Below are 12,101 nucleotides of genomic sequence, written 5' to 3'. Positions count from 1 at the left end.
AGATTAAATGTTCAAAAACCTTACTTACCCCCACACTAATCAAAGACGCATACCCTGCTATTTGGAGGAGTAAATATTACTGAAGTATAAATTCAAAACATTTACCAATATTTGCTTTACTATGTTCACATAACTCAATATCATGTTTCAGATTTTATAACTTTTTAGTTAAAACCTATGTAAATTTTTAAATGCTCCTTTTATTTACTAGGAAAACTTCAAGTCATTTAATAAGTATTTTCAAGTTTCTGTTTAGTTCAAAAACCAAAATAAAGTGTCAGGAGAAACTGGGAAAATCTATCTGAAAAATATGACATGCTGATATGCATTATGTCTTAGTCTGTTCTCTGCTGATTATAACCAAATAACTGAAACTGGGTGAAAAAAAAGAAAAGAAAAAAATCTCTTTTCTTTTTAATTTTGTGAGACAAAGTCTCACTCTGTCGCCCAGGCTGGAGTGCAGTGGTGCAGTCTCAGCTCACTGCAACCTCTGCCTCCCGGATTCAAGCAATTCTCCTGCCTCAGCCTCCCGAGTGGCTAGGATTACAGGCACCTGCCACCACACCTGGCTAATTTTTATATTTTTAGTAGAGATGGGGTTTCACCATGTTGGCCAGGCTGGCCTTGAACTCCTGACCTCAAGTGATCCTCCTGTCTAGGCCTCCCAAAGTGCTGGAATTACAGACATGAGCCGCTGCACCTGGCCTAGGAATTTATTTCTTACAGTTATGGAGTTATTAAATTTCAACAAGAGTTTTGGAAGAGACAAACATTAAAACCATAGCACACTATTATAACTTTTAAGATTGCAAGGGTGCTGTTTGTATTTTGGGGTATTATGATTTGATTGAGTTTGTAGGGAGGAATTTAGTGGTAGATTATTTTATAATTACAAAAATATGTACAAAGGATTTTAGATTTCATAATGAACAAATGTATTATCAGACGATGATCATAATCATGATGAATTCAATGCCAGTTATTAAAAAAATACTTATTGGGTGGACTGGGTGTGGTGGTTCACACCAGAAATCCCAGCACTTTGGGAGGCTGAGGCAGGTGGATCATGAGGTCAGGAGTTCAAGACCAGCCTGGCCAAGATGGTGAAACCCTGACTCTATTAAAAATACAAAAATTAGCTGGGCATGGTGATGGGTGCCTGTAGTCCCAGCTACTTGGGAGGCTGAGGCAGAGAATTGCTTGAACCTGGGAGGTGGAGGTTGCAGTGAGCTGAGATTGTGCCACTGCACTCCAGCCTGGGTGACAGAGCGAGATTCCGTCTCAAAAAAACAAACAAAAACTACTTATGGGTAATTAAAACATCAGCTTGTAAATGCTGCAAAGGAATGATAGGAAAACCATTGAATCTACATTTAAAATAAAGTGTGTAATGAGAGGCTTTGAGTTGTCAGAAGGAAGTGTGATATGGTTTGTCTGTGTCCCTACCCAAATCTCACCTTGATTTGTAATAATCCCCATGTATCAAGGGCAGGGCCAGGTGGAGATAATTGAATCATGGGGGCAGTTTCCCCAATACTGTTCTCATGGTAGTGAATAAGTCTCATGAGATTTAATGGTTGTAAAAATAGGAGTTTCCCTGCACAAACTCTGTTTGCCTGCTGCCATGTAAGACGTGACTTTGCTCCTCCTTCACCTTCCGCGATAATTGTAAGCCCTCCCCAGTCAGGTGGAACAGTGAGTCAATTAAACCTCTTTCCTTTGCAAATTACCCAGTGTTGAACATGTCTTTATTAGCAGTGTGAGAACAGATTAATACAGTAGATTTGTACTGGGAGAGGGGTGCTGCATAAAGATACCCGAAAATGTGGAATTAGGTAATAGGCAGAGGCTGGAACAGTTTGGAGGGCTCAGAAGAATAGCTTTGGTCAAAATGCTGATAGTGATATTGACAATAAAGTCCAGGCTGAGGTGGTCTCAGATGGAGATGAGGAACTTGGGAACTGGAGCAAAGGTGACTCTTGTTATTCTTTAGCAAAGATACTGGTGGCATTTTGCCCCTGCCCTAGAGATCTCTGGAACTCTGAACTTGAGAGAGATGATTTAGGGTTTCTAGTGAAGAAATTTCTAAGCAGCGAAGCATTCAAGAGTATATTTGAATCCTGTTAAAAGCATTCAGTTTTATGTGTTCACAAAGATATGGTTTGTAACAGGAACTTATGTTTCAAAAGGAAGCAGAGCATAAAAGTAGAAAATTTGCAGCCTGACAATGTGATGGAAAAGAAAAACCTATTTTCTAAGAAGAAATTCAAGCCAGCTGCAGAAATTTTCATAAGCAATGAGGAGCCACATGTTAACCACCAAGACAATGGGGAAAATGTTTCCAGGGCATGTCAGAGGCCTTCAGGCAGCCTCTCCCATCACAGGCCTGGAGGCCTAGGAGGAAAAAGTGGTTTTGTGGGCTGGACCCTGAGCCTTGCTGCTTTGTCCTTTCTCAGGATGTAGTGCCCTGTGTCCCAGCCATGGCTAAAAGGGGCCAACATACTGCTCAGGTCATTGCTTCAGAGGGTGCAAGTCCCAAGTCTTGGAGGCTTACATGTGGTGTTGGGCCTAGGGTGCACAGAAGAATTGAGGTTTGGGAACCTCTGCCTAGTTTTCACAGGATGTATGGAAATGCCTGAATGTCCAGGGAGAGGCAAGCTGCAGCAGCAGAGCCCTCATGGAGAACCTCTGCTAGGGGAGTATAGAAGGGAAATGTGGAGTGGGAGCCCCCACAGACTCCCCACTGGGGGACTGCCTAGAGGACCTATGAGAAGAGGGCCACCATCCTCCAGACCCCAGAATGGTAGATCTGCCAACAGCTTGCACCATGCACCTGGAAAAGCTGCAGACACTTGAAAATGCTAGATGGGAAAGCAGCCAGGAAGGGGTCTGTACCCTGCAAAGCCACAGGGGCAGAGCTGCCCAAGACCATGGGAAACCACCTTTCCGTCGACATGACCTGGATGTGAGACATGGAGTCAAAGGAGATCATTTTGGAGTTTTAAGATTTGACCACCCACTGGGTTTTGGACTTGCATGGGGCCTGTAGCCCTTTTGTTTTGGACAATTTCTCCCATTGGAATGGGTATATTTACCCAATGCCTGTACCCTCATTGTATCTAGGAAATAACTAACTTGCTTTTGATTTTACAGGCTTATAGGTGGAAGGAAATTGCCTTGTCTCAGATGAGACTTTGGACTGTGGACTTTTGAGTTAATGGTGAAATCAGTTAAGACTTTGGGGGACTGTTGGGAAGGCATGATTGCCTTTGAAATGTGAGGACACGAGATTTGGGAAGGGCTGGGGTGGAATGATATGGTTTGGCTGTGTCCCCACCCAAATCTCACCCTGAATTGTAATAATTTCCACATGTTAAGGTTGAGGCCAGGGGGAGATTATTTAATCACAGGAGCGGTTTCCTCCCTTACTGTTGTCATGGTAGTGAGTAAGTCTCAGGAGATTTGATGGTTTTATAAATGGGAGTTCCCCTACACAAGCTGTCTTTGCCTGCTGCCGTGTAAGATGTGACTTTGCTCTTTTTTCACCTTCCACCATGATTGTGAGGTCTCCCCAGCCATGTGGAACTGTGAGTCTATTAAACATCTTTTCTTTATAAATTACCCAATCTTGGGTATATCTTTATTAACAGCATGAGAACAGACCAATACCAAGTGTGAAAGTGTTGGGTGCTTGAAGGATGGAAGAGAATAGGTACAGAAAGAGAGAAATGTCAAGGACACATCTGTCACACTTGGAAATTTTACCAAGAACCTCCAAACCAGATTGCAAACTCTTGGTTTTCCATTTGCCACAATTGTATCAAGTCACTGTAATTCCAGCAATACCCTTAATAGTCCTGGTTTGACCTTTGGTTGCATGAGTAAGTTACATCTTGTACTGACTTTGTAATGTGGCTCTAACTATTCACAGACCTTGAAAAATAGAATATAGTAGTCAATGTTCAACTAACTTAGAATAATGATAGACATGAAAGATAAACTTAATACTCAATCTGATTATACCAAAGGAAAAAATGTCAGTTTCACTAGTAAATCTTAATACAAGGAAGTGGAAAAGCTGTATCTGTATGAGTTGCAAAAAGTAATGACACATAAAAGAGATTTGAACTTAATCTTTTCACTAATAATAAATAAAGCATGAAGAAGATAACTTAGGCCATTATAAACACGTTGCTTTTTATTTTACTAAGTTCTTTACATATGCTGTCTCATTGAATAAAACAACAATCCTGCTAATTAGATGATATTATCACTCTACAGAGGAGAAGACTAAAGAGAGGTTTAAGTGGTCTGCCCATATTTACACTAGACACTGTCAGAACAAAGCCTCAAATGCAGATTTTCTAACACCAGGTCCAGTCTTACTCATAATACACTAAACTGCACACCAACCAAGTTTTCTTGAGGTCCATGAATCCATACTGGGTATATATTCAGAGGAAAATAAATCGTTCTACCAAAAAGACACCTGCACTTGTATGTTTAGCACAACACCAATCATGATAGCAAAGGCATGGAATCAACCGAGGTGCCCATCAGTGGTGGACTGGATAAAGAAAATGTGGTACATACATACCATGGAATACTACACAGCCATTAAAAAGAATGAAATCACATCCTTTGCACCAACATGGATGCAGCTGGAGGCCATTAGCCTAATCAAATTAATGCAGAAACAAAAACAAATACTACATGTCCTCATAAGTTGGAACTCAACATTGTGTACAGATGGACACAAAGATGGAAACAATAGACACTGACGTAAAAAGTAGAGGTTCCTCTTCAAAGACTTTCTTCCCCATCTAATTAGGAATTAATAGTAACTTCCCTTAGAAGCAAAATTTATTCAAAGACCTGTGCTAACATTCTTAAATATCTGCTAGCTGTAATAAAGGAATCAATGTACTTTATGTTCTTAGCTCCCACAATTTAGCCTAAATATTTGCCCTGGCATGCTTATACTGGTCCAAGCAAGCATTAGGTCATAGCCTGTTCCTCTTCCTTATTTGAAGGTGTTTTTACCTTTCGCAGCAATCCACAAGTTACTTTCTTCTTCCTTTGTTCTCCTCTGCCTTTGCCTCTTTTAAAAAGTTCTAAGTTGCTAGCCAATCGGGACAAATACAGAACGTGAGGTCCCGTTCCAGCCAATGGAAACCAGACACAGCAGTAGGGTGGATGCATCAGGTTATAAATGACCCTGTCTCCTTTGTTCTGTGCACTCTCATGACAAAACTGCTAGCGAGTGTACTCTTTCTGCAGAAAGTGAAAATGGCCTTGCTGAAAAAATTAAATTTATGTTCAAGTACTATTTCTTTACAGCACTGGGGAACAAGTATTTCTAACACTGGGGATTCATGCGAAGGGAGGGAGTGTGGCAAGGGTTGAAAAACTGAAAAATTACCTATTGGGTACTATGTTTGCTACTTGGGTGATGGGGTCATCAGAAGCCTGAACCTCTGCATTATGCAAATACTCATGTAACAAACCTGCATGTGTATCCCTTGAATCTTAAATATATATATATATATATATAAATCTAGGGTTACACTGGAGAATAAGCCTTGGGAATAAGCTGTAAGAAATAAAACTTGACTCTTCTAATAGCCTAGGATACTCAAACAGGACTAAAGTGGCCCCAGTCCATAGCAGTATGTGACCCAAAAGACAAGCAAATGCTAATTATGAGGCAGCATGCTCAATTTAGTTTCTCAGACTCCCACAGATGACCTTCAACCACATATAAGTTCAGAATAAAACAGCCAAACAGGAAGACACAAGTCTTAATATGTGTCAGCAAAGAAACAAAACATTCGCTGTAAACCACTGTTAAGTCATATTGGATTTATCTGTTAATTTTGACTGCAAAATATTTCACCATAATTTATTCATCCACTCTCTTGTCAATGGACATTTGGTTTCTTTGTTGTTGCTATTGTGAGCAGTTCTACTAAGAACTTTAATGATGGCTCCTGGGGCATTCATGCTATCATTTCCTTAGGTAAATATCCAGAAGTGGAATTGCTGCTTGAGCATATAATGTGAATCTATCTTAAACTTCACAAGATAATGCAAACCCTTAGTTTCAAAAATAGTTGAAACAATTTATACTCCTACCAGCAATATAAGAGTTTCTGTGTAACATTTGTTAATTGTTGTCAATCTACTGAGTCCAAAGTTGTATTTCATTGTGGTCTTTGAGAGAGTCTTGAGTGCAGTGGCTGATTTCTGCTCACTGCAACCTCTCTCTCCAGGGTTCAAGTGATTCTAATGCCTCAGCCCCCGAGTAACAGGGATTGCAGGTATGCACCACCATGCCCAGCTAACTTTTTGTATTTTTAGTAGAGACAGGGTTTCACTACGTTGCCCAGGCAGGTCTCGAACTCCTGTCTAAGTTATTTGCCAACTTCGGCCTCCCAAAGTGCTGGGATTACAGGCATGAGCCACCACGCCCAGCCTCAGTGTCTTGATTTGTAGTTTCTTGATGACTAATCAAGCTGAACATCTCTTCTTATGCTTATTGGCCATGTTTTTCCAGTCTTTTGCCCATTTTTCAATGGGCTTGTTTGAACTTGGTTTCAATTTTTATTCAACTAGTTGCCTAGTTCATTGCATTATTCTTGGGCAAAGGACAAGTTAAATATTCAACATTAGATTCTCTAAATACACCCTGCCTGGAAAATACTCTGGCATTTGTTTATGCTGTTTGTTCCCCAAATTTGGTGTGGCCTTCTTCAGTGGGTCATTAGCTCAGAACAGATGGCACCTGTGCTCTTTGAAGATCCCCATACACTTGGCTGACAAAATTTGTCCTTCTGTATACCAATAGCATTTGATTTATACCACTCTATTAGAGCAAAGCACATGTGTACAACTACATGTCTTTCCCCTTTCTCTCCTAGAAAAATAGGAGCTTCTTGATGGCAGTAACTTGCTCATTTTATCTCTGAATATTCAAAATATGCTTGGAAAAGAGGCATGAAATAAATGTTCAAAATTTAAAAGGGATGACTTTGCTACAGGATCAAATTTCAATGCATTCCATTCACTTTAAACATTTTATTATTCTTATTTTATGGAGAGATGGGGTCTCACTATGTTGGCCATACTTGTCTCAAACTCCTGGCCTCCAGCAATCCTACTGCCTCAGCCTTCCCAAAGTGCTGGGATTACAGCCACTCCCACCCTGACCCCCTCATTCACATTTTAAGTGAGGCATTACAAAACGTTTTAAATCAAGTTCTTTAACATTTTTAGTAAGCAATTTTATTATTAATATTAAACTTCAGAAAATCTTGGTCATTTTCAGTTTGAGATATTCTGTTCCAGTTATTGAACCATGTGACCCAGTTTTGGTTTGGAAGATATGGTTATTGTCAGGACTGGGTACTTACTATACCACAGAACCCATAGTCACAGACAAAAATAAATATTTCTTGGGTTTAGATAATTATATTTTATAAAGAACAGAACACACACACACAAATAACTATGCTACAAGGGAAAATATAAGTTCTATTTAATCAAAGAATTGAGACCACTACAAAAATTAAAAAAAAAAAAACCCAAAAAACCAAAACCCAAAACCATAAAATATTTAAACAGTTCCATATAAATTAAATACTTAAGGAAGAGTTTTAATTGTCATACAAATATCTACAGTATTTCTATCCTCCATCGGAGCCCTAACCTTCATCCTTAATTTATGTGAAACCCAAAATCACACATTTGGTCATGCAACAAATATTAAGGGTACGGAAGTATGCCAGACTCTATTTCTTTTAAGTAACTCAATTTTTCACTTGCATTAAAGAACACTGAGCTTCTGCGAGTGTCTCACTGTCCTAGAAATTAAACTAACACCAGTATTGTGTACTCACTTTAAGTCTTTATGGAGTAGGAGAAAGTACTTAGAAGTGATGTGTCAGCAGAAAGGAACCCGGGAGCCTTCCTGGCAGAAGAGGCGGCAATGTCAAGATCTAGCGGTGCAGAATCCTTCGCCAGCTGGGTTCGAATCTTGGCTCCAGTTCTTTAATCCCTGGGGCTGGGAAACTCCCTTAGAGTGACTTCAGTCCACCACACCACGGAAGCTAAATGACTTCTCCATGTTTAGAAAAGCTAGAGCGAGAACAAGCGTGGTGGCTCACGCCTGTAATCCCAGCACTTTGGGAGGCGGAGGCGGGTGGCTCACTTGGGGCCAGCAGTTCAAGACCAGCCTGGCCAACATGGTGAAACCCCGTCTCTACTAAAACAATACAAAAACTAGCCGGGCGTGGTGGCGCAGGCCTGTAATCCCAGCTACTAGGGAGGGTGAGGCAGGTGAATCACTTGAACCCGCGAGGCGGAGGCTGCAGTGAGCCGAGATCATGCCACTGCACTCCAGCCTGGGTGGCAGAGCGAGACTTGGTCTTAAAAAGAAAGGAAAAAAGAAAAGCTAGAGAAGGGGGAGATTGCTTAACGCGGCATGGATCACACCGCATCCTGGGGTGCTAAAGCTAATGAGAAGTTAGGAAGGACAGAGCTAATAGAGCGAGGCTGTTACGCGGAGCTTTACCGGAGGCCGGGACAGTCCCTACGGCCTGCACGCAGGCTGATCACCAGGTCTTCAGCCTCTACCCTTGCCTACTGGAAAGTGTGCTTAACTGGTCGCCCCTGCGCCCCACCTCTCTCCAGTACCCTCACTACACCCCGGGAGTACTGGGTGGGACCACGCGGCTTGCTAATCCCACAGCTGTCTCTTTCTCATTGAACTGACTAGAACCTAACCCGCCGCCCGTTTCCCCTCTAGACCCCCAGGCTGCTCTGAACAGGGCCTTTACTCGGAAGCCAGGGCTTATCTTTCGGCTGCGACAGGGTCATTTTTGATGGGAATGACACTGGCCGGAGCGGAGGACTCCTGGCAACTTGGCGACCCGCAGGTGGAGATCTGGCTTTTCATGCCGGCATGACCCCTACTGCCTGCCTGCCAACTCCACGCCCGCCGCCAGGTGGCCGAGCAGGACGCCACCCGCTCGGCTTAGGCAACTTTACGCTGCTGGATACCGGAAGGGCTGGGTGCCGCGAGTTTCTCCCGGCCGTCTTACTCTCAGCATCTGAGCTTGGTCACCTCTCACTCAGAATGTCAGCAATGAATTAAAATAGTACCCAGTAAGACTACAACGCGCCACACTAGGGCTGCATTTAGCGCTTTCAGGTTTGCAGGTAGCGGCGTCCTCCCATTTCCTGCGATCCAGCAGGCCCTGCATACGCACGAACCGCCCTCTGACGCTTGACGCTCACCCCTAAAGGTCGGCGGGAAGTCACCTAAGCCCTGATTTACATGGAAGCCATCCGTAACGTGCTTAAGGGCCAACGACTCGGCCGCTTAGACGCCCATGACCAGTTCTAACACTGGGGCTTTGTAGAAACTCTATTCTAAACAAAATCCGCAGTCTGGATTTTAGGTGCACAGAAGTGGGAGGTCACTACTGCGTTGCACGGCACCTCCCAGGGTCGTTCCTAAGCACAGGCGGAGTTCCCTCCATGAGGTCTAGTCCTCCCCGCTCCAGCCAAACCTAATCCGGAGCAGATGATCGGGTCGCGAACGTCCCACTCCCGGTATCCGAAAGGCGGCAAAGGGCTGATATTTACCCGGTTATCTAGGAAGTATTAACAGCTCTTTCTGTGACAGTTTGGGGGCCCTGAAAAGGGCCTTTTGGAGTCTGGAGAGAAGCTGTGGGGACAGCTCAGCCGCCGAAACCATAGAGGGTGCGACCCTGGCGTTTCAGCGCGTACACCACATCCATGGCCGTGACGGTCTTGCGCTTGGCGTGCTCTGTGTAAGTCACCGCGTCGCGGATCACGTTCTCCAGGAAGACTTTGAGAACTCCGCGGGTCTCCTCGTAGATGAGACCAGAGATGCGCTTGACACCCCCACGTCGGGCGAGACGGCGAATCGCGGGCTTTGTAATGCCTTGGATATTGTCCCGCAACACCTTCCGGTGGCGCTTGGCGCCTCCCTTACCCAGCCCCTTGCCGCCTTTACCGCGCCCAGACATTCTGAAGTCACAGCTCCTGATTAGCAGAAAATCGGGCAGCCCACTGATTGTCTGGTGCAGACCAGGGCTTATATTCTCTCGATGCGGACCTGTTTGAAAACATGAAAAAGTGGGCGGAGCTCTAGGCCCCACCTCTAGAGACACGCTATAATTGTTAAATCCAGGAAGCAGTTAGCGAAACCAGCCTGATTTTTTTGTTGTTTGTTCTTTTGGGAAAACTTTTTCTGATATTTGGAGAAAGGTTCATGGTGATACATTTTAAAGTTAAAACAGTATGAGCTAATAGAATTTATTTTGCCTTTTTTCAACCCTTAAATAAAAGTAGGCCAGATCCTACGCACGTTCCTTGTTCTGTCTCTCCCTCCCTCCCTCCTTCTAATCATGTTTTTCCAAACGGAATTCCTGACTTACTGTGAAACTCAATAAAAACCTGAAAAGCAGGCCGGGCGCGGTGGCTCAAGCCTGTCATCCCAGCACTTTGGGAGGCCGAGACGGGCGGATCACGAGGTCAGGAGATCGAGACCATCCTGGCTAACACAGTGAAACCCCGTCTCTACTAAAAATACAAAAAACTAGCCGGGCGAGGTGGCGGGCGCCTGTAGTCCCAGCTACTCCGGAGGCTGAGACAGGAGAATGGCGTAAACCCGGGAGGCGGAGCTTGCAGTGAGCTGAGATCCGGCCACTGTACTCCAGCCTGGGTGGCAGAGCAAGACTCCGTCTCAAAAAAAAAAAAAAAAAAAAAAAAAAAAAAAAAACCCGAAAAGCTTTACATCTGAGATTGCAAAGCAATTACTTAAAAATTTTCACATGTGGGTCTTTTAAAGCCATAGTAGGGGGAGAGGACTTTTGTTCTCTCTTTTGCGGCCCTGCAGAGAATAAGATAGTTTCAATTGAAAAAAAAAAAAGCCCAGCTTCCCGGCCCCCACCTACACTCTACCCCCACCTCCCCCAACCCCCGCCATTCCCCTTTCAGCTGCTTCTGCGCAATTTGCAGGTTTTCCTGCCCTGCAAGAGCCTGTGTGCTTTTCAACCAAGTAACTTCCTATGGTTATTTAGTTGAAACATTGTAAATGTCTTATGTCATTCAAATCTCAGGTTCTCATCTCACATTTTCCGCTTAAAAATTCAAAGTTCTTGTAAAATAATGGATGCCACAATCATGACTTGGAATAATGATTTCTACTGCAAATCACCTCAGGAGGTTCTGAATCCCTTCCTTTCTGAAGAGAATCCCTGAACAAAAACGAAAGTTTCTGTGAGATGTCACCGGTCTTCGAAGGTCTCAGGACCCTGTCTTCTCTAAAGGTTTGACTGTGTTAAAAAGCAGCTGTTATTTAGAGGATGATTCATAAGTCTTTCCCCAGGTACTTAATTAAGATTCTGAGCAATGTATTTTAGTAAGTGGGGCTCTTTGTACCTGGTCTTGAAGATATGCCTTTACAGCAGGAAGGCTTTATGGTAAATTTTTATTATATTTCTAAATGCTTATAGTTAACATTTGTTTCAATCCTTGCCCATCTTCATAACCCAAAAGGTATTTCTTTTTCTTTTACTTTTTGTTAAAGATAAAAGAGTTGGAACACTTTCTTGAATGGCTGGAAAAAGTCCTGCATGGTCGAACTTCACTCCATTATTTTAATACTTTACTCAGAGGGAAGAGGAAAAGTCTATCAGATCTTGAAGGGATAAGAATTATTGTAATGGGGCTGGGCGCGGTGGCTCACACCTGTAATCCCAGCTCTTTGGGAGGTCGGATCACGAGGTCAGGAGATCGAGACCATCCTGGCTAACATGGTGAAACCCCGTGTCTACTAAAAATACATAAAAATTAGCCGAGCGTGGTGGCGGGCGCCTGTAGTCCCAGCTGCTAGAGAGGCTAAGGCACTAGAATGGCGTGAACTCGGGTGGCGGAGCTTGCACTGAGCCGAGATCTCGCCACTGCACTCCAGCCTGGGCGACAGAGCGAGACTCTGTCTCAAAAAAAAAAAAAAAAAAAAATATATATATATATATATATATATAAATGGTAAAATAGATTGACTTACT

General features: G+C 43.3%; 1 protein-coding gene and 1 long non-coding RNA gene across 3 annotated transcripts in view; both read right to left on the bottom strand.

Annotated features, from left to right (window-relative positions):
• LOC117090470 overlaps positions 1-8,272 on the bottom strand; it is a 30,461-nt gene extending 22,189 nt beyond the window's left edge. For both annotated transcript variants that reach the window (XR_004440020.1, XR_004440021.1), the window contains exon 1: positions 7,899-8,272. This is a non-coding gene — a long non-coding RNA (uncharacterized LOC117090470). The remainder of the gene's footprint in view (positions 1-7,898) is intronic.
• An 84-nt stretch (positions 8,273-8,356) lies between these two features.
• Positions 8,357-10,133, bottom strand: LOC117090469 (histone H4). Its single transcript, XM_033222791.1, has one exon. The coding sequence runs from the start codon at positions 10,053-10,055 to the stop codon at positions 9,744-9,746; it is 312 nt and encodes a 103-aa protein (XP_033078682.1). The 5' UTR covers positions 10,056-10,133; the 3' UTR covers positions 8,357-9,743.
• Positions 10,134-12,101: the final 1,968 nt, after the last annotated feature.

Source organism: Trachypithecus francoisi, unplaced genomic scaffold, assembly GCF_009764315.1.
Source record: "Trachypithecus francoisi isolate TF-2019V2 unplaced genomic scaffold, Tfra_2.0 Lachesis_group11, whole genome shotgun sequence".
In the NCBI taxonomy this organism is placed as follows: Eukaryota; Metazoa; Chordata; class Mammalia; order Primates; family Cercopithecidae; genus Trachypithecus; species Trachypithecus francoisi.
This window is presented reverse-complemented; position numbering and strand designations above follow the sequence as displayed.

Bases quoted from the DNA above. Each gene is read 5' to 3' on its own strand.
- LOC117090469 (XM_033222791.1), bottom strand. From the start codon at position 10,055: ATGTCTGGGCGCGGTAAAGGCGGCAAGGGGCTGGGTAAGGGAGGCGCC.